General features: G+C 35.4%; 2 protein-coding genes across 2 annotated transcripts in view; both read left to right on the top strand.

Annotated features, from left to right (window-relative positions):
- The window catches only part of GRID2 (glutamate ionotropic receptor delta type subunit 2), a 1,404,204-nt gene that overhangs the window by 1,047,933 nt on the left and 333,297 nt on the right, over nt 1–22,974 (top strand). The window contains exon 9 of the mRNA XM_035004503.1: nt 22,154–22,255. Within this exon, the coding sequence (XP_034860394.1) occupies nt 22,154–22,255 (102 nt within the window). The remainder of the gene's footprint in view (nt 1–22,153; nt 22,256–22,974) is intronic.
- On the top strand, nt 15,588–15,802 carry LOC118010323 (translation machinery-associated protein 7). Its single transcript, XM_035004505.1, has one exon. The coding sequence runs from the start codon at nt 15,594–15,596 to the stop codon at nt 15,786–15,788; it is 195 nt and encodes a 64-aa protein (XP_034860396.1). The 5' UTR covers nt 15,588–15,593; the 3' UTR covers nt 15,789–15,802.

The following is a 22,974-nucleotide window of genomic DNA, read 5'->3' as shown; positions in this document are numbered from 1 at the left end:
GGAATTTGACAACTAGAAAAGACAGAGGAGGACTTTTCAGGAAAATGGAACTGTATATGCACACTTGATAGTGGGAATTATTATAATAATTATTTTATTATTATTCTGACCTCTTTACTGTATTCCACTGCCCTGACTACAGATTCTTCCATGTTGGTATATCCTCTCTTGGATTCCATGACATTGTATCCTACTTCTCATTATTCTATAAATCTTAATTCTTTCATTAATCGCTTCCTCTTTCTTTTTCTCTTCCCTTTAGGCCTTCATCATTCATGGAAGGACTTGTTTAATTGCCTCCTAAATGGTTTCTGTGCCTCTAGTGTCTTCTCCCTTCATTGCATTTTCCACTCTGCTTCCAAACTAATCTTGCATAAATATTGCTTTCATCACGGATGCCATGTGCTTTAAGAGCACTGGAAATGGACAGACCTTTTTGCAATACAATTGTAGGTATATCACATACCAATTTATGACCAGAGGATGGTAGTAATTACTAAGAGCCTCAATGGTAATGCCCAATGTTTAAGATCATTATGAAAATATGTATAGAATATATATAACCCTCAGCTAGTGTTTATCATTAGATAGAAGTATAATATGTAAGTAGATAGCATTCTTTGTAGATAGTCATGTTACTCTACTGCCCAAGGTCCTACAGCAAGCCATCATATTCCTTATCAAGATTGGTGGTGCACACATGAGTGTTCACTTTAAAAGATTTACTTTTTCTAATCTCAAGTCTTAAATCCATTTCCTAAACTCTCAGAGTCCTTTATAATCTTTTCCCACTTTCTGTATACACCCCTATTTTCATCATTTCCCCACAGGAATCATTTGCCATCCCTTTAATTCCTTTCCCACCTCAGAACTTGCTATATTTATCATACTTAAACCTGGGTTTTTACTTCTGCTATTCCTCAAGCTATATATTTTTCTGCCATCTTTTGTTTTTATTCACTCCCTACTCAGAGTTCAATGCCACCGCTTTCCTAATTATGTTTTTTCCAAAACAACCTAAAAAGCCTCTTTTTTTTCTTTAATTTCATTTCTGCATTAGCAAATGTTAACATGATTTATCAATTTAATCACTTCATATTATAATGTAGTAATCATTCATATCAGTATATAGTATAGTTTTGTAGGATGTTGTTTTCTTGACTGATTAGCTTATGCTCATTTATTATCTCTCCAACAAGATGTATCAATTATGGACAGGAACTATGTCTTACACATCTTTGTACTCCAAAGTCCCTTTGTCTTGATTAATGGATCTTGTTTATTTCACAGGATCCAAATGGACCTGGAGAATATGAATTCTTCTGTAACTGAAATCTTTGTTGTGGTAGTTAGCCCTAGAATCATTGCTCACAAAGAGAATTAAGTCTTGATTTCTAAATAATCCATTGTGTATAATTAATTAACTTATTTTATATGCATCTTGACTGGTACTAGGTATGAACCAGCCTCGGGAAAATTGAGAAAATGGTCACTAAAGTCATTTAGTTGTTCTGTAGTTCAAATGAAGTATGCCAGCTGAGAAAGGCTGCTAGAGTACATAGCAAATTGCTTTTGTTTAAATACTAAAAGTATTTGCAAGGAAATAGATTTAGAAATGCTTGAAACAATAGCTAAGTTTCGAAAGATTTGTCTATACTACAGAAAGCTTATTAGGTAGTTTCATGCTATCATGCATTGTCTTAAGTGGCAAATTGTTGTTTCCATGCCAATTCTTGGTTTAAAATCCATCATGTATCTGTTATATGTCACTTTCCACTTAAATACTTAGGACAGGTAGATTGAACTGTCACGTTGGGTCATTATAACTCCAACAGATGTTGTGATGTAGATGAATAAAATTCATTTTAACTGATACCATTTTTTTAAGAATGTGTTTTTCTTTGTGCCTAAGGAAACCAATGGTATGTCATATTAGCTTTTCAGATTCAGTTTCCAGTCAGAGCAGCATGTTTTGATTAAATCACTTCACCATTTCAGAATTCATGCGGGATAACAATGGACCACATATGAGGCAACAGTAAGAGCAGGAGTGTGCACAGTGTCCTTGTGGTTTCATGCTTAATAACCCATCATGTTATCAATCACATCTAAAGGAATAATTGGTGGACAGGCTGAGGAAATAGTGCAGTAAGGAATTGTACTCACACTAAAATACAGGGGTGCAGATACAGCTGGATCAATGTCTATTTGGTTAGCATGGTTTGAGTTTTGCCAGAAAGTATGTTGTTTTTGTTTAACTTTTTAAAAATTCAGTACTGTATAATTTTGCCTCTCTTTGATAGTAAGAGTCAGTTGAAATCTTCCATAAAGTCCTCCATCCCTGGAGATTACACTATCCAGAAATGGATGGTTTTCATTCTGTATGATGAATAATTTCCTAGAAGATAAAAACACACTGTAGGTATTTATGACTGTACCTTTTTCACAACCATATGAAAAAGAGGAAGATGGTGTATGAGTAGGAGTTAACACTCCTTAAAAATGTGTTAATTTTGTACTTTGTAAAATATTTATTTTCCAGTAAGTCTGATTAGTTTCTTTCTCATCAAGCTGTACTAATAAGTATAATTTATTGAATGTACAATTAAGTAGCATGTGTTCTTATCCAAGCATGTTTAGAAATTTCTTCAAAGTTCCAAAGTATGTTATTTATAAAAGTAAAAAGATACAGAATTCCATAATCTACACCTGAGTATAGAGAATATCTATAAAGGAAACATATATTCTAACTAAAATTTTCATAAATAACTATGCTCTCAATATGAAACCACAGAATATTCCAGTTGGCAATTTAGTTTGCACTATATTTTTAAGGCTGCCTAAGGTTTAAGTCCTAAGTCCTAAATAGCACATACTGGACAAGGTACATGTAATAAGGAATGGAAAGAAAAAAATGGGAGCACATATATAAATACTATGATTTCTATCACTATTTCTACTTTTTAAAAAGTTTTATTTTTGTTTTATATAGCTAATAATTTCCTCTTATGAATTTTGGGTCAATTTTTTCTTCTACATAGAGCTTCACATTTTATATATGTTGGGAGACAATTTTTCATGGGTGTCTTGTGTTTCTGTACCTTTTATGAACTGAGGCACTTACTGCTTTTATCTTAAACTATCCTTTCAAAATATTTGTACAGTAAACAACCTTGGCATATAAAACTACTGTCTTTCTTCCCAGAAAAGGGAAGATTTGTTTACTGTCCCTTATATTAAAGATGATGTTTCCAACAGGAGCAAAGGGTGGGCATGCTTATTGCCTGTTATAAAAGATTTAGGTTCCCTAAATTCAGGGTTTCTCTCCTGCAGTGCAACACACTACTTATGCAGGTATTATCTGGCCGTCTTTGTATCATCTTGTGGGAACTAGGGCTTGAGGAACTGATGCTAAGGCAGATACTTCTGTTGCTATAAGAAATAAAGTCATTTGTCTCTGATCCGGGAGCCTGATGTGTTCTGCTAACATCAGATTTTGGCAAGATAATGTGTTAGCTTGTAACTAGGGTAAAATCTGAGACCCTTCAGAGTCTTGACAATACGTTCTCCAGATTGTTATAGGTTCTTTTCAGTCTCCAGGTATATAATTATTTTGACCTGTGGGCTCATATTCTTCTGGGAATATACTTTTCTCATAATGTGTAAGGGCTAATCACTTTAGTCTCCGTTGTTCTTGGTCGGGTCAAGGCTAGAGTAAGGGATGGGCTCTAGAAAGAGAACTCCACGTACCACAAAACCACAGTTAGTCACTTCTTTGTCACCACACTAAAAACAAATTGTTAAACTCTTTAAGGAATTAGCAGCAGTTGGAATAGGCCGCTGAGCTGCAATCCTCTAACCCTGGAGGTCTGAAGAGGGAAAGAGAGGAGAAGTGAATGTACAAAGCTGGTCAACCTGTATCTGCTTTTTTTTCCAATTCCATATCCCAGCAGAACTTTTGTCTTACTCTGCTATTCTTTGCACTGACTCAGCCCAATAAATTAATCAGTGCTATGGGTAACTACATCAGATTTCAGCAAGGAAGGGTCAGGCAATGATAGTCCAAGTCAACCCATGGAAGAGGCAATAGCTGAATTTGAAATGCTCTAATCTGTCTGTTCATTGGTATGTCCAGTTGCCCTCTCCTCAGCCTGCAACTGTAATACTCTAAACACACCACTTCAGTATACCCTCCCCCCTTCCCGGAGTTTCCCACAGTGATGCTGTATAAATTTCTGCAATCTATGTTTCACTCTGTAGTTTTTCCAAGGTTAATTTGAGGAGAGGAAGCCAGAACACTTTCTATTTCACCACCAAATATACTTGAATCATGAATTATCATTATATAATTTTCTTTAGAGGATGCTGATGAATCCATTTATTTTTTGTGAAGACAAACTCCACCTCAGGTTAACCAAATAATGAATAAAGAAAAGCTTTTCCTTTATTTAAATACTCCTCAAATGAAGAAGAAATGATAAATTAAAGCATTGGTGTTTTGCCATCACTAATTATATTCGTTTGCTAAGGCTGCCATAACGAACTACCACACACTGAGTGGCTTGAGCAATCAAAATTTATTTTCTTACAGTTTTAAGAGCTGGGAGTCCAAAATCAAGTTGCCAGCAGGTTTCCTCTGAGGTCTGTCCCCTTGCAGGTGGCCACCTTCTCTCTGTGTCTTCACGTGGTCTTTCCTCCAGAGATTCAAATCTCTGATCTCCTCTCTCCGTGAGTACACTGGTCTGATTCAATAAGGGGCAGTTCAGATGAACTCATTTAACCTTAATTACCTCTTTAAAAGCCCTAACCAAATATAGTCACATTCTGATGGACTGGGGGCTTGGGCTTCAATGTACAAATTTTAGGGGAACCCAATTCAGCCCATAACACTAATGAAAGTAATAAATGAACACTAATGGCTGATTATATTGCTAAGAGAGGAGACAGACACTATGTGCCTTCTGTTTAAAGGACACAATACAAATCCTTGCCAAACATTAGACTGAATTATATCAATCGTCTAGATTTACCAATGGACAGATAATACAACAGACAAAGGGACATGTTAAGTGACACAGAAGGATTCAGTCAGCAATATCTAGACCTTGGGAAATGACAGAAAACATAACTAATTTTTTTGACACACAGATTGAAGAAACAAGATAGATGAATGGAGAACCCATAAATAAAAAGACTCGAGACATGTTAGTTATTGTAAAATATGGATCCTAATTTGTATAAATAGGGCAATTTGAATACTGATTACATTTGATAATATAAGAAATTATAAATTTTAGGGAACATAGTAATGGTATCATGATTGTGTTTAAAAAGGTCTCTTAATTTTCAGAGATATATAGAAAATAGTTAAAAATAAAATTGTATAGTATCTGGCATTTTTTTAAAGATTTTATTTTTATTTTTTTGAGAAAGAGAGAGAAGTGAGTGAGAGAGAGAGAACACAAGCTTTGCGGGGGGCAGTGCAGAGGGAGAGGGAGAAGCAGACTCCCCACTGAGCAGGGAGACTGACTCCAGGCTCAGTCCGGGGACTCCAGGATCATGACCTGAGCCTAAGGCAGTTGCTTAACCAACTGAACCACCCAGGTGCTCCCAATATCTGGCATTTATTTCAAAATAAACCTGATAGGAATGGTGGCAAAAAAAGGCTATAAATAAACAAGATTGAAAATGAGTCGATAATTGCTTAAGCAGGATGAGTACTTTGTTTCATGATTCAATTCTTTTTTTATGTATTTGAAAATTTCCATAATAAAAAGTTGAAAAGGCTTATATTAGTATTTTGAGTTTCATAAATGATCACGAAGTTGGTAGTTGGTACATGTTTTAGTTGTTTTCCTGTGGTAATGATGAGTTCTGATGGGTCAGTTTATGTCTCTAGAGTTTTCCTTGTAAGGTTAATTATGTGCATTGGAGTGCTGACTGAGGTTAGGAGAGCAAGCTCTGGTGGAAGAAAAGTGTTGCAGCTCTCCAAACTAACTACTTTATGTGAGTATTAAACTTTGATGCTACCCTCATTAGCACAATATTCTTGTCACCTGGGCTAACCTGTCCAGGTGGTTCTCTGATAGTGTTCAGTTCAATAAATTTAGACTTCACACAATAGTGCTTGCCATTTTATGCCCTCCCGTCCCAAATATATTTCAAAATATGTTCAATCCAGCTGTTAGTTAGACTGCATAAAATACTGTAATAACACTTTTGAGGATTGAGATGATGTTTGAAGTGTTTCAAGAGTCTTTTCCCTCTGGATTAGAAAACGGCTTTGCCAGAAACAAAATAATTCTCAAAATCCACAGTTTCTATTTTACTTTCTACGATAACCTTGCATTTAAAAAGCATTTGGAAAAAAAGGATAATCTTCTGATTGCCTATGTATTAAATGAACAAGAATAGAATCTAAAACAAAGTTGCTCTACATCTATATTCCCACATATGTAATTTCAATTTTCAGGTCAAAAAATGTATATTTTAGTAATTTTATAAGCTTGACTTCATAGTTTATAATTCACAGAGCTTGGTGATCAAGATTAAATGAAATAATGAATATAAATACTCAGCACAGTAAGCCTTCCATAAATGGTAGAACTATTATAAACATTTTTTCTCAAAAAATTCATATCTTGGACAAAATTTTAAATCTGAATATTTTCTGTATATGTGTATTTTGAAAATAATTTAATTTGTTTAAATTCATAGAGTAATTCTTAGTATAACCAAATTATTACTTCTTGAAATTGAATTTAGATTTTAATAAATTTTCAAAATGGTTTCCACATTAAAAAAAAAAAAGCACCTGTCATCTCCAGTGTTAACAGAGGATTATACAGAAAGGTCCAGTATAATGATTGAGTTAATATTCCTGAGAAATAAACTGTTAAAGCTGTATCATGTAAGGAATGTTATTAACTATTTTTCTACTAAGGATTCCATAATTGTTATTTTAAGTTATAACTCTGGATTTTATTAATTTAGTAAAGGGAATCATTAATGAGTTAAGCCACAGTTATAATGAAATCCCATATATTTTATTATATGGATCACAAAATTTACAAACACATGTGATGGGATTCTGGTATTGATTTTTAAATGGATTCTTATTAAGGAACTAGATACTTCTCAGAAAGGTATGGCTAAGAGAATGGTCTAAGGTGTTTTCTATATTCTAGATTTTTATTTAAATTTTTCTGATACCACCCAAGTATCTGTTTTGAATTTGTTTCTTTATTCTTTGGCTTGAAGCCTTTGTGCATCTGGTGCTCTATTCTGCTGTGACTTTGGAGAAAGGTTACCATTTATTAGGATAACTTCTTAAGTTCCCAGCTGAAAATTATACCCTCAGTTGGACAGAACATCCCTGTACAAGACTTCCTCTGTTACCCACTGAATAATTTCTACTATACATGGAAAGCCAAGACTGATTAATGATTTCATTTTCAGTAACCAGTGATCTGGATTATTATTGACAAGACAAGAATGATACCTGGTTATTGATTCTTTATATTAAGGAAAGATATCTTATGAAATCCATATGCTTTACATAGTGATATGATAGACAAAACAATGGAAAATATGTTTTCATAGTAAGGTTTTATTATATATAACAGATGACCAACTTTCATTAAAAGTTTATTCTTTTTACCTGCAATTATAAATAAGGCAAATTATATATTTAAATATAAAAGAACTAAGGATGAACCAAAATGTTGACTAAATTAAAATACTGATAAAAATACAGATTGTAGGGGCGCCTGGGTGGCTCAGTCAGTTAAGTGACTGCCTTCGGCTCAGGTCATGATCCCAGGGTCCTGGGATCGAGCCCCACATCGGGCTCCCTGCTTGGCGGGAAGCCTCTCCCACTCCCCCTGCTTGTGTTCCCTCTCTCGCTGCCTCTCTCTGTCAAATAAATAAATAAAATCTTTAAAAAATAATAATAATAAAGGGCGCCTGGGTGGCTCAGTTGGTTAAGCGACTGCCTTTGCCTCAGGTCATGATCCTGGAGTCCCGGGATTGAGTCCCGCATCGGGCTCCCTGCTCGGCAGGGAGTCTGCTTCTCCCTCTGACCCTCCTCCCTCTCATGCTCTCTGTCTCTCATTCTCTCTCTCTCAAATAAATAAATAAAATCTTAAAAAAATAAATAAATAAATAAAAAATACAGATTGTAAAAGTTATTTGAAAATATTTGAACTGGGTGCTCTTTTACTCATTCTGATTTTAGGATCTGTCTGACTGCAGGTAATCACACATAGCCTCCAATTTCTACAGTTGGCTTTAGAAAGCCAAACATAAATTGGAGTAAAGAAGTGAGAGATCTCTTTCTACTGTTTTTCTCTATAGCGAATAAAAAGGTATACTTGAAATGCATCCAGATATGTCTAAGGGATAATATAAGTGCACTCATACGTCCATTAAGCCAAGGACAATGTATTGAGAATAAAAAAACAGATATTTTAGATCACAACCATTCGATTATATGTTAGTGATAAAAAAGTGCTGGAGGTATTATAAAGAATAAAAAGATGATTCCAGCCATCAAGGAGCTCAAAATTCCACTGAGGGAATTAGACAAGTGAATGACTAAAACCTAGAATAATGCCCCAGATAATGAGTACCACAGAAGATTAAGTTGAGAGATGCAGCAAAAGCAAACTCATCACTGTCTGGCAAGTGCTTTTTCAATTCTAATTTGAGGAAATTTAAATCAATCAATATATGCAGAAAAATCGATCGTCCCCAGAGGAGACGGATCTCTTAAAACTACTTCTTTTCCTCAAAGAGATTGTGTTTTAACTAAAATGGCTTGATAAAAAGTTTGATCCTAAAATGAGAATTTATGAGCTGTGATCTGTAGTGAGTTGAATTCCACCCCCCTCCCCGCCTCACCCAAATGAAACAAAACAAAAAACAAATGTATCCACAGATTAATCCCTGGAACCTATGAATGTGTCTTATTTGGGGAAAATGTCTTTGCAAATATAATTCAGATAAGGATTTTGAGATGATGTCATCATGGATTATCCAGGTCGGCCATATGTCCAGTAATAAATATTCTTATGGAGGAAGGTAGAGAGAGATTTGATGGAGGGAGAGGAGGATATGGCCATGTGAAGACAGAGGCAAAGCTGGCAGTTAAACAACCACAAGCCAAGGAATGCCTGGAGCCACAAGAAGCTGGAAGAAGCAAGGAAAGCTTCTCCCCGAGAGCCTTTCAAGAGAGCATGACCCTGCCAACGCTTTGATTTCAGATCTGTCCCCTGGAACTGTGAGAAAACAAATTTCTGTTCTTTTAACCTATTGAGTTTTTGGTTGTTACAGCAGCCATAGAAAACAAATCATGATCTAATTTGCCCTATTTTCCAAAGTAGAGATAATTTTGCAAGTGTTTCAGTCGGGTCCAACCAAGATGAAAGTGCATACAGAAATGCCTATCTGAATTACAGTAGAGAAACATTTTTTTTTAAAGCTTTCAGATAAAAAGGAAAGTATTGGAAAAAGGAAAGAATATCCCTCATGTATGTACAACTGCCTACTGCCTTCTAGAAGCCTTGGGTGTCCAGTCAATTTCAGAAGCAAAGGTGACCATTAACTGTCCCTACACCATATGTTTCAATTATTTATTACTGTATAACAAAACACCCTAAAATTTACTGGCTTAAAACAAAAACTTTATTCTTAAAGATTCAGTAGGTCTGGTATTCAGGCAAGACTCAATAGAGATGGAGCACCTCTGCTCCACGTGGTGTTGACTAAGATAGCTCAGTCGGGATCAAAAGGATTCAAGATGGTATCACTCACATGTCTGGGGCATTGGTGCTGGCTGTTGGCTAAGGTCCTATAGTTTTCTTTCATGTGACTCCTTTTTCTTTCCACATAGTCTCTCATTATTCAGTCTTCTATCCTAGTCTTTTTTTACTTGATCGTTGGCTTCCCAAAATGAGAAAACAAAAGCTATAAGATCTCTTAAGTCCCAAGCCCAGAAATCATATATCATCCCTTCTGCCTAATTCTACTGGTAAAAGTAAGTCACAGAGCTAACTCAGATTCAAGGAGAGGGGGAATGGACTCTACCTCTTGATGAAAGATTGGTATGCATTCACAGGCACAGGAGGAATTATCTGTGGCCATCTTGCAGACAGACTTCTACACAATGGTCTGCTTTTTCTATCATTTTCTTTAATGAGATTTGATCCTTTCTCACGGATATCTCCATTCTTTAAATACTGAGTACTTATTATTTATGCCAGTCTTTTAGGAATTAGTAACATACTACCTAGGGGAATTGGTTGTATTTTTTTTCTTTATAAAATTTTTCTGCTTTGTCATTTCAAAAAGATAAATTCTTGGAGAAGAAAGATGATGTTCTATGCATCCTTGTACCCCATAACACTAACACAGCAGGTATTTAATAAATATCTTTTTGATTATAAATGTTGAGTGATGGGAAAATAATGTATTTAAACTATGCACACTATTGCATCAATGTCCACTAGATTATTTATTGCTAAATCTCTTGCAGGTCATTGTGATCAGTTAGTCCTAACCTCTTCCAAATACCCTGCCATTCCTCATGCTTATCATGTGTGTGTGATTATAGCTAATAATTGCCAGTGGAAGTATATATGGGGAAAGTATTTAGGATCATTAATTTTAAAAGAGTAATTAGAAAAACATGTAAATCCATAAAGAACTCTTTTTTGAAGTATGCTAGAATTTCCAAACATGCCTGATTTATGGGAGTCTCAATTGCATAAATGTTTGCAATATTTTGCAATGAAGTAAAAATTATTTTCAAAGCTGATAAGAATGCTCAGAGGCATAGTCAATCATTTGATGATTCACAGTTCTATGAAACTCCAGCACTCCATCCTCATTTTGAGCCTAAGCACAGGCATCTGATAAAGAAGGAGCCAGAAAGGAAGAATTACACAGTGACCTAGACAATAGTGTCATGTCAGCCTTAGCATCAGATCAACTGATTGCAATGGCTGATTGTACTGTTTATGGCAAGAATTATTTGGAAAATTTGAATGAGTAATCCTCTCTTGATCATCACAGGAATGACTCTTGGTATGAATCCAGTCATATTAAACAATTACAGAATCACAAAGCTAGAAAGGATTTTATGAGAACTAGCTGATTTATTTCTTACCTTGCAATAAAACCCACATGCCACAAAGTACTCTAGGCAACTGAAACTTAATCTTTGAGAAAAATAAGACCCATTCATTCATCCAACAAATATTTATTATTTGTGAACTGTCTAGGTGCTTGGTATCCATTAGTACACAAAACAGGCAAAAACCTCTGCCTTTGTGGAACTTGTAGTTTAATGGGGCAATAAAAAGGATTCCATGGGTTTCCCTTTATCAATATCAGTAATCCTTGTTGGCTTTATATATATTGGAGGTTGCTTTGTTCGTATTATAAGAAACTATCCACAAAATAGACCTAATCACTAATAGTTGTGAGAAAAGAGTTTAGAATTTATTTGCATCAATCCCTTACTTGAAATAAAAACTAGGCCTTCAAATGCCCAGTCCAACATTCTTTACTTTTTGCCCACTTCTTCAAAAATATCTTCTTTTTCCTACATTGATGTAGTTATAGAATGCATTCACAAAACCTAGCACAACCTCCATATAACTACCTATAAATCTTTTGGTTCCATATGACAGAAACCCAACTTGAATAGTTGAGGTTAAAGGAAAGAGGGGGTGTGGGTTAAGCAAATAAATTTTAGTTTTTCAAGGACCCCAAAACACAAATAGAGCTACTCCTAGGAAATGAGCACTCAGACACCATTGGGACTGTCCATGTGCCCCTTGCTCTATTTTCTTCTGAAAAATTATCCTATTGATAGAAGTCAGAATCACCTAGTGGTTTCTGGTGCTAAACTGCCTGGGTTCAAATCCTGATGATTTCACTTTTGAGCTGAGTATTCTGGAACAGGTCAATAATCTTTCGAATCCTCAATTTCCTCATCTGTTAAAATTAGGATAATTAATAGTATCCACCTATAGGATTATAGCAAAAAAGTAAATTAAATAATTTCCAGGGCTTTGGTACAATGCCTGCCTCATAGGAAGTCTTCAATAAATGCGAACAGTCATTACAAAGTAAGAAATGTCAAGGGCGAGCTGGGGAGAGCTGAGCTGCTGGGTATGGGAGTAGTCAATTAAGACAACAAGCCAAAATGAACATCAATTAAGCCTTTATTCACTTAGGAAAAGAAAGTTGGAAAGAAGGTCTTGGCTCCCCCAGTGTCCCTTATTTTCATACAGAATGACACCAGGTGAGAGTCAGATGTATCAGCACATATGGGGGAATTGTCTCACTGCTGGAGCAAACCCTGAGGCTCCTACAGTTTTATGGACCAGTGCAGGTGTGAGGAGGAAGGCAAGGAGAAGGGAAGGGCTAGGAATGGAAAAATATCAAGTCAGAATACCAGAAAGTGTCTTCAAGGCAATCCCCTCCCTCAGCCAGAATGTTCTCAGCAGAGGCTCCTAGTGAAAGGCCTAAGGCCAAGGCCCAGATAAAGAGGCCTCTGAATGGAGGCTTCTGGGCTAAGCAGGCAGATATTGCCTAAAAATGTGGCCAGCCAAAGGGACCTGAGTTCTGGACTACAACTCTCTTCAATATAAAGCCATCCTAATTACCTGTATTCAGGCCTAAAATATCATTCACAGATTTTTGGCCAGGAGCTGTTCTCTTTATGAGGATTCTGCATTGTTGAGAGAGCTTTCCCCTCCTAGATGGGTAATGTTTTATCCCCTAAAGTTTCAACACTTCATATTTCATGGATATTTTGTGGTTTTCCTTTTAGTGAGATAGTGTAGGTACATGTCTTAAAATGAGTCTTGGAATATAAGAAATACCCATCATGGGTTATGTTTTACTCTTATTGTTGTTGTTGCTATTGTTGTTGTTGTTGTTGTTATATAATTATTCAAATGATAGGACTAACATAACAACTTATTTTATTCTCTACAGGGTTAGGTCATGTCATCATTGCTCATACTGAAGGCTTCTGAAAAATCATCCCTTGATCTTATTATGTAGAGCTTATCCTCTCTGTACCCAGGAAGAATGAGAGTTGCAAATCTACATTCCCAAAAACAAACACAAAAATTTAGTAGCTGGCAGCATAACATCTTGGCTATCTACTGAGATCTTCATTTAAGGCATTGTTTAAAAAATAATCAATAATCACTACAAGATGTATGAAGTTTCCTGTTTAAAAAGCATCTAAATTTGTTTTAGTATTCAATAAAAATGGAAGTCCCACTTTGTGCCAGGAATTATGTATTTAAGAAGGTAGTGGGGAGGGGCGCCTGGGTGGCTCAGATGGTTAAGCGTCTGCCTTCAGCTCAGGTCATGATCCCAGGGTCCTGGGATAGAGCCCCACATCGGGCTCCTGGCTCAGCCGGGAGTCTGCTTCTCCCTCTCCCTCTGCCTCTCCCACTGCTTATGCTCTCTCTCTCTCTGTATCTCTGTGTCTCAAATGAATAAATAAAATCTTTAAAAAAAAAAAAAGAAGGTAGTGGGGAGACAAAAACAGTAATTTTTCCTGACTTAATGGAAACTTACAGATAATTAGTACAATAAATGTTAATCTATGAAGGAGAGGAACATGATACTACATTGGAGGGAACAGAGCTAACCTGGGAGGTGGGGACAGGTAGTCAGGGAAGGTTTACACTAACCTATAGATGTTTACATTGAGATCTAAAATATGAGTAAGAGTGAATTCAGTAATTCATTGAAGAATGGCAGGTGTCTAGATTCCTCCACTCAAGGAAAACTATATCATCAAAACCATTGTTTCTCAAATTTAGTTACACTTTAGAATCATCTTGGAAACTTTTTTTTTAAAGATTTATTTACTTATTTGAGAGAGAGAGAGCACACACACCCATGTGCAAGTGGAGGGCACAGAGGGAGAAGGAGAGAGAGAATCCTCAAGTGGACCCCCCAATGAGTGCAGAGCCCAATGCTGTGGGGCTCGATCTCCCGACCCTGAGATCATGACCTGAGCTGAAACCAAGAGTCAGCCACTTAACCAACTGAGCGACCCAGGTGCCCCATCTTGGAAACTTTGGAAAATACTGGTGTCTGGATTTCATGTCCCGAAATCCTGATTTAATTGGCATGGCATATAGCTGTGGCATTGTTTTTGTTTGTTTTTTTGTTTTGTTTTGTTTTCACTCCCAAGTGGTTCTGATATACTTCAGTGTTTGAGAAATAATGTTTAAATCCTTAAGGCAGGAGGAGTGTGTCTAACTCAAGAAACTGAAGGAAAATGAGTACGGTTGGAGTTCAAACACTGAGAGAGAATGTGGTGTGACAAGAGATTGTGAATGTAAAGTGTGACAAATCACACAGGTCTTGGTTGGCCACATTAGAAGTTTGGTCTTTCTCTTGATAACAATGGAAAACTGTGGAAAGATTTTAGACAGAGGACATCATTTTTAATTTATATTTATGTTACAGCATAGAGTGAAGATTGTAAAAGAGAAGCAATGGAGTTAGCTTGGACTAGGATGGTGGCAAGGAGATGGAGTTAAATGGATTTGGGAGTTTGTTTTTGGAAGGGAAATTGGCAGATTGGCAATGGATTAGATATGTGTGGTTGTAAGACAGATTTGTTAGTTTTTGGCTAGTGGGAGGATGGATGGTAGGGGGTAGATTATGAGTTTAATCTTTTAGATATTTGAGGTGACTTTGAGTTATCTAAGCAGAAACATTGAAGAGATAGTAAAATATAAACAGATGTCCAGGCTTCAGATTTTAGATTATTTGGGAAAAAAGATCTACAGTACAATAGAAATGCTTTAAGTTAAACTTTTTAAGTGTTCGTTAACTTTGTAATTTCAAAAAAATAAATATTTTACTTATGCAAAACACTGTAATAGGCACTGGGCACACAAAGATAATTAAGATGGTACCCCTGATTATTTAATAGACAAGGAAAGAAAGAGAATTCTAATGTGGTTTTAAAATGAAGATTCCCCCGTTAAAACATCTCGAGATAGCAAAGAATGAAGGAGAGGAAAATCCAGCAAATTTTATCAGGTTGTAATCACTAAATGAGAAAATATTATTAGAAAAAAATCTGATCAGAAAAAAAGGAAAGCTAGTAGAATTTGAGTGAAGGGAATCACCCTGAAGAATTACAAAAATTGGCAAAGGTACAATATGATAATAGGACACGATCTCAGGGGATGTTTTGCTTTTTCATTCAGTTTTGAACTGGAGAGACAAAAAAAGGAAAAAAAGAAAAAAGGAAGGAGAAAAGAAAAAGAGGGAGAAGAAAGAGGATAACAGGAGTTTTAATGAATGCATTCATTTATCAGATATTTATTGGTACCTACCGTGTTCTAATATATCAATACTATGATAAGGGCTAGGGGTACAAGAGTAGACAAGGTAGGCATCATTCTGACTTCACAGAGTTTATAACCTCCTATCCTATTTAGAGCAAGAAAAATAAAATTGCTTGTTTATTTGAGAAAGTATCCCTAGTTAGCTTTTGTAAAGGAAGCCAGTAAAAATGATGCCTTCAGGCGTCAGGCGCCATGTCTGGCCGCGAAGGTGGCAAGAAGAAGCCCCTGAAGCAGCCCAAGAAGCAGGCCAAGGAGATGGACGAGGAAGATAAGGCATTCAAGCAGAAACAGAAAGAGGAGCAGAAGAAACTCGAGGAGCTAAAAGCGAAGGCCGCGGGGAAGGGCCCCCTGGCCACAGGTGGAATTAAGAAATCTGGCAAAAAGTAAGCTGTTCCTTGTGCCTGAGGCAATGATGATCCTTAATTCCATTCCTGTTTAAACATCTGAATTCCCTGTCATAGCATCTGTTGCTACCTATAGCTGGAATGAAGTGTTGTGTTAGATCCTGTTGTACATTTAAGAATAAACTTTTGTAAAAAAAAAAAAAAAAATGATGCCTTCAGTCAATGAGGTTAAGTAGCCATTCTATGAGACTGCATTCCCTGGGTGTTAAGGCAAGTTTTAGAGCAGGACTTCTCAATCTTGGCTGGAGGTTGAAATCACCTGGAGAGCCGTACATAAGACTGATGCCTGGATCCCATCCCTGGAGATTTGGACTTCATTGTTCTGGGTTTGTGCTGGTACATAGGAAGTGTTTAAAATTTTCAGGGGGTTCTAATATGCAGCCAAAGTTTGAGAACCACAGCTTTAGAGGCATGCTTCCTCACTGAAACTAGGAAGGGACTCCAAATGATGAGGCTGAGCAAGAAAGAAGAGTGCTGATTTTATAGGAATGATGATAATTAACACTTCTTTAGTCTTTAGGTGTCAAGAACACTTCTAAATACTTGATATATATGAAGTCAGTTAAGAATGCCACCAACCCTGTGAGGAAGTCGCTTTTACTGTGCCCATTTGAGAGGTGAAAAAACTGAGGCCCAAAGACACATGTGCAGCAAGTGTCAGAGTAGGTGCTTGAACCTAAGCAGTCTGGTTCTAGAGTTTCTGATCTTAGCCACTATGATATACTGCCTCTAGATATAGTGTAACAGTAATTTTACACCAAGAAGAATTATACAAGAAGGGAAAACTTATAATAATGGTAATATATTATTAAATCAGTTACTGCCAGGTGATAACTGAGAGTAATTATTATGGCTGCATGAAACATCTTTGAGCTATTTTTTTTCATATCTATAGCTTCTCGTGTTTATATTCTTCATTTGTGGAAATCAGCTAAGTTCATCTTATTTTACATGTACACTGTTACATGGTACAGAAATTTTGTTTGCAGCAGCAATATAGGGAAATGGAAGCAGTGGAATCAGGGGATATTTTTTTCTGATTTCTTTTTCAAAGACATTTTCTCCTAAAGAAAACTCAAGAGCTAAGGCTATTTCACATAATCTAAAGAACGTCTACTTCATGGTAATGACCAAGTGTAAGAATAGACTCTTGGGAGGAAATAATCATCCCCTAGGGAGCAAGTCCTACAAATTGAACCTGTTTTACAGGTGGAAATATCACCAAAAAAAATATTATTGGAGGGATTACTGACACACCACATGCCTGTACATATCAAAGAAAAACATTCCAATTTAACTCTATAAAACATGTATCTGAGCCAACCTGCCATATGTATTTTTTACATTTTCTATGCCATTATAGAAGTAATATCTACCAAATAAATGCTGTGCATTTCTGAATGGTTAGCTTTTGGCTACTTTGCCTATGCCTTATTGTTCCTTTTTTTCCTTTGAAGGCTGAGAAAGCAAATAAAGGAAATGCAGTGGCCAGCAGCCCACAGCCTGCAGTGTGGTGGATAGTCTGTGTCCTGCAACTGGGGCTTCCGTACTATAGCCAGGCTTCGTTTGTTCCATATGAATACAAGCTAATAAATGTAGGGAATTCCATTTGGTATTCAATTAAGAGCTCTCTTGACTCCTGTGATTAAGGCCTATGACTATTAAGCGTAAAATTAAAGTTGAACAGTTCAGCTCTTTTTTGACATTATAACACTGCCTGAAAAATAGTGATGCAAAACCAAGTCAAACGTCATCCTTTAAAGCCCCTGAACAAATGAAAAGAGGAAATATTGAAAGGAAAAGAGTAAATATCTAAAACTTGCTCATTTGCTAATGATGTGACACATCATGTTAGGAGCCTATTAGTGTCCTCATGCAAATACAGCAACCATTTTGTTGAACACAAGATATTACATTGATTTTAACAGAGAGCAACAAGATTATTATTGCTAAAGCTCCAATGAAGGGGATAATTAAAGCATTAAGCATCTTTAAGGTTTTAAAGTGACTTTCAGCAATAACCAGATAATACTATAGGAAATCGATATACTGTAATTGAAAGGAATTTGAATTGGTCTTTATTTTTTTAATCCCTTCTAAATTTTCTCTAGACTGTCAGACCATGGGAGGTAGTAAATCTTGTTTTGCCATCAGCAGTATGACTTTCTGTAAATCTCATGTGCTGCAGGGGCTACTTTTATTATTTTTTTACTTAGAAAGTGTTCAGGTGAATAGAGAGTATTATAAGATTCTGTGTGCATTATCTTTATTAGTCTCTGGCCTCATTGTTTAAAAAAAGGGGGGGCCAAAAATAAAAATGCAATCAGACAAAAACAACCTTCTCCACATATCCAGAGAAATCAAGTTAATAGAATTTCTAACAATGAAACCAGAGAAATTGTTAGATAAGCCTCACACTTGAACTTAAATAAAATTCTTCTAGGCTTTTTTTTTTTTTTTAATCAAACACTATGCCTGTCAATCTGGCTACACTGCAAGGAATATGACCCATTGTAGATACAAATTCATTTTGAATCTGTGTGAACCTGACTCATTTGTATTGCTTATTATTGGAAAGACCTATTACAATCAAACAGAAAAGCTTGAAGGGAACCTCAGGGAGATGAGTGGCTGTGAACAGAAATTAAGGAATCTTAAAACTTGAAAAATCCTTCAAAAAGATGTGAATAATCAACATTTTCTCTGTGTGTTTCTGTTGTTTATTTCCTCATTTATTTCTGGTGTACATTTTGAGAAGCATCATAGACCTTATGATGAATGAGATGTGTTCCACACTTATCTGTAGTAATTTGGTGACACAAAGTAGAGATTTCCAGAAATGTTTTTGAGAATCTCTTGTCCATTTCATTTTTCTGTTACTTTCCTTATTCTACTCAATGCCTCTTGACTGATTAAGTGGATAAAAGATAACACAGTAGAAGGAGCACAGTCTCTCAATTCTCAGTTTCCCCTTCTGTAGAATGGAGATAATAATGTTGCCTTTCTCATTGTATTGTTTTGAGAAGTAAATTAATTAATATAAGTAAAGACCTCAGAGGATTATATACTATGCATTATGTACATGTTATAATTTCTTTGATAAAAATGATGATGATGATGATTTGCATTTTTAATTGTATTGCCAAAATGTGAATTCACCAGTTGTTATATTGAGGCAGCTACTTAACAATTCTGAGCTTTAAGTTTTTGACTAAAATATAGGAATAATATTTTCTCTACCTACCTTAAATAGATATTTATGAAAAAAATTCATAAGCTATAAAACAGAACTGTAATTGAAAGCACTGAATCTGGACTTTTATTTTTTATTTTTTTAAAGATTTTATTTATTTACCTGAGAGAGAGAGAGAGAGGGAGAGAGAGTGAGGACAAGCAAGGGAGGGGCAGAAGAAGAGGGAGAAGCAGACTCCCTGCTACACAGGGAGCCCGATGCGGGGCTCGATCCCAGGACCTGGAGATCATGACCTGAGCTGAAGGCAGACGCTCAACCGACTGAGTCACCCAGGCGCCCCAAATCTGGGCTTTTAAAAGCACTCGTTTAAATCCTAGTTTTATCTCTTAGTAGTTATGTGACTTTAGTAAGCCCTTAGTTTCTATGTTTATAAAATAAAAATTGTAGCAACACCTTCTCCTAAAGTTATTTTGAGGCTTAAATGAGATCAAGTATAAAGAGCTCAGTATCATGGCTAACACTTAGAAATTATTCCAAAAAATGTAAAAAAAAAATAGTTCTATTCAATATAGGAAATAAGTATTATCTTAATTTCTGAATGATTTCTTTGTTTTGCCCCAGTTTGATATGTGACAAGTGGATATATTTTATTTCTAGTTTTCCAGATAATCTGTATTCTAAACATTCTCTACCTCAAAATTCATCTCTGAAATTCCTAGCTCTTGGTGTCCATAGCTAATATTCAGCCAACTTTAAGTGTTAGAGTTTGTACATATGAACAACTGAATTAAGTAAAAGGTGTTACCAATCCTAAAAATCCCAGCTGTTATGATGAAGAGAAACAACTTTACAAGTACTATCATCAAAAGACACGTGAGTCAAATAGCAAGCCACGGAGGGGGTGGGGTGAGGAGAGAGAGAAAATAGAAATGGAAAAAATCATCAGGCAGAGGAGAAAATGATGTCTTGTAATATATATGAGAAAGAACTTGGCCAAATTTTTTTTTTAAGTGAGAAGAAACATTATATATGTACACATGATATATATATACAAATGTTTAAGTTACGGCCCACGTCTGAAGACAAATATTTTTATTGTTATTTCAAAATCCCAAATGTTTGAGTGCCTTAGAATTTTTAAACCATTGACTATATTTAGTTATGTTTAAAGGAAGATGTAATTAAGAAGCTAGAAATTATATATGTTTAAATGTTTGTCCAGAACATTGTTGAAACAAATTGCTCAGCAAGTTTTATTGTTATTCCATAGTAAATATTTTGACTAGTCAATCACCAAAATGCTATGGTCAAGTTGGCATTAATAGATGTCATTTATTTAGGCAAACTGACAGTAGATTCACCAAGGAAGACAAAAAAAGAAATTCTTGTATTTACTTTGGTAACTTAGCCATATTTACCTTGAACAACATGATGTCCTAAAAGCTACTCATTAAGCTTAGAATTAAGTAATAGAACTGTGGATAGTGTAGTAGGTCTTCATTTAATGTCATAAACCACCTTTTCCACCAGTATTAATTTAGTCTAAGAAAATAAAATCTTCTTGAAAAAGTTACTAGAAAAAGTGCACATCAAGGAATGTAATTGAGCATAGACTGGTTGACCTGAGAAGAGAACAAAAAGCTCGAAAGAAATTTCATAAGGTTTTAAATTGGGCAAGAGGACTACACTATCTCTGATAATTAGACTTTCAATACATTTGGATTTGCTAATTGGATCTAAGTTCTAATGAGACTTTTTAGGAAACTAAGAATGATATCATTATATGAATTTAATGTGCTTTTATAGTTGAAACCTACAATTAGCAGCCCTTTCCAAATTGTTTTAATACAGAGAAAGCTGGCTTTTTGTTTATATTGTGACATCCCTTCTCTTAAGATATATTATGTATATTTTAGGTTTCTTAATTAAACACCTCTTGGGGAGTCAAAGAGAAACTTGAGTTTTAATAGGAAGCACCTGAATCTGTTATTTGTGAAGGAGACTTGCCAGTATGTTGCCAACTTTGGAAGCCACAAACAAAATGCAATACAAGAAAATAAATCAGTCTTCAGGAGGAAGCAGCACAAATAACCAGGTGCCCCTATAAACCATTCAGTCAATCAGAGCAGTCTCCAAATATGACGGAAGATCTGTTACATTTTTAAAGCATGCAGATATGGAATAGGTTCCCAAAAGTGAAGGCTCATGGATCTAGTATCAGAATTGATAGCACGGCATTTCTTCCCAAGATGTGCATTACAGCATTCTTTTTGCAGCTTTGCTCCTTGGATTATCTGCTAATTCAAGTCATAAGATCTCTTTTTTTCTCCTTATTTCGGAATTGAGAGTCATCAGTTTTTATCCTGTTGTGATTTATAGGCAGCGATTTTAAAACTGGGAGCCCTCAGATATGGATATTTGGAGATCATGACCTGAGCTGAAGAGATAAGAACTACATGAGGATGTAAAATTTAACCAGTATTTGGAGTGTAAAGAGCAGTGAATCATTGCAAGACTTTAAGGGAAAGGCTGCTGCCAAAATATTCCAAGGAAATTGATAGCACTGACAAAAAAGGCAAATTATATTGTTGTATGTACTGTGAATACTTGAAAACAACAAATAGAAATGGGAAAGTTTTTATCTTTGAGATTCATATTTCTAAGGCCATATACATGATTTTTCCCCTCAAATAAAAGCAGAAACCCTTCTAACTGTATTAAAAATCTTGTAGTTTTTTTCCAATAAAGGCAGTGTAATATCTAATTAAAACCATTGAAACTATAAGAAAATCTAACTTGTGCAATAATTGATATATTAAGAACAGACATTATACTAGAATTATATGTGCTATTATTTTTCCAATTAGTGCATTGTAGGGACTAAGTTATTGGTGTATTATAACTCCTTATTAAGTCGATGTCCTTAGTAGAGTCTCCTAAAGCATATTGGATACTGTCATATGCCATATAATGATTTTTAAAAGCAGGAAATGGAATTTCTGATTGCTTCACTTGCTATTAAAAAAGAAAACTTGTGCAGGACCCTTCCTATACCAGTTATTCCAAGAGGTATCACACAGCTTTCTGAAAGACTTTGCATAGGTGATTGGACTGTTCTTCAGGCAGGAGAGTGACCAACCTATTTTACCTTTCAGCTTGGGTGCTGGAATCCTGTCACAGGGCTGAATGGATCACTGACTGACAAGAAACTAGAGAATAACATGCGTGGAGTGGTTCTACGTGTGGTGACTGTTCTGGTAAGTCTGATCTGAGCCTTGTGGTTCTGGCTTCTAGAAGTTACTTTATCCCTCATTTCTTTATGTTTTATTAAGTGGTGCCATAATCTTAAAAAAACTTTTAACAAATCCTGACTATGCTTTCAAAGATATGTTTAATGGTCATATTTTCCAACCTTCAATTTATATGGATCAGAATCAGATTTTTACAGGCTTTACTTTTAATTACAGTGCTTTTGTCAGTAACTTTCTGAGACATTTTAGTCCCAGTTTGCTATACATGATAAAGTAACAGCCTCCCTCAGGTATTCTGTTACTGTAAGTATGCATAAATAAGAGTAACCATGCCAAACAAGGCTAGAGTTGACCAAATATAGTACATTCAATAATACTCAAACATTGGTAGACCAAAACAATGCTTTTCTAGCAAGAACCTACTTCAAAGGAAAGATCATACAATTGTTTAATAAATATTTATTGAGAATCAACTGTATTCAAGCTCAGTGCTGATTACTGGGGACCACTGATGAATAAAGAAATGGTAGATATGATTCTGTCTTTATGAAGCTCACCATCTAGATTCTGTGAATATTATATGGAATTATACAATTATAAATATAATTATACAATTACATTTACTTAGAAAATCAAAAGGTAACTATTATCATTATTCTTTATATTATTATTTTCTCTTCTAAAAGGCATATAAAATTACATGTTAATAGAAATCTTTTTTAACA

Source organism: Mirounga leonina, unplaced genomic scaffold (genome assembly GCF_011800145.1).
Source record: "Mirounga leonina isolate KUSES-001 unplaced genomic scaffold, KU_Mleo_1.0 Mir_129, whole genome shotgun sequence".
NCBI classification, from domain to species: Eukaryota; Metazoa; Chordata; class Mammalia; order Carnivora; family Phocidae; genus Mirounga; species Mirounga leonina.
Note: the sequence above shows the minus strand (reverse complement) of the source record. Positions and strands in the feature narration are given on the sequence as shown.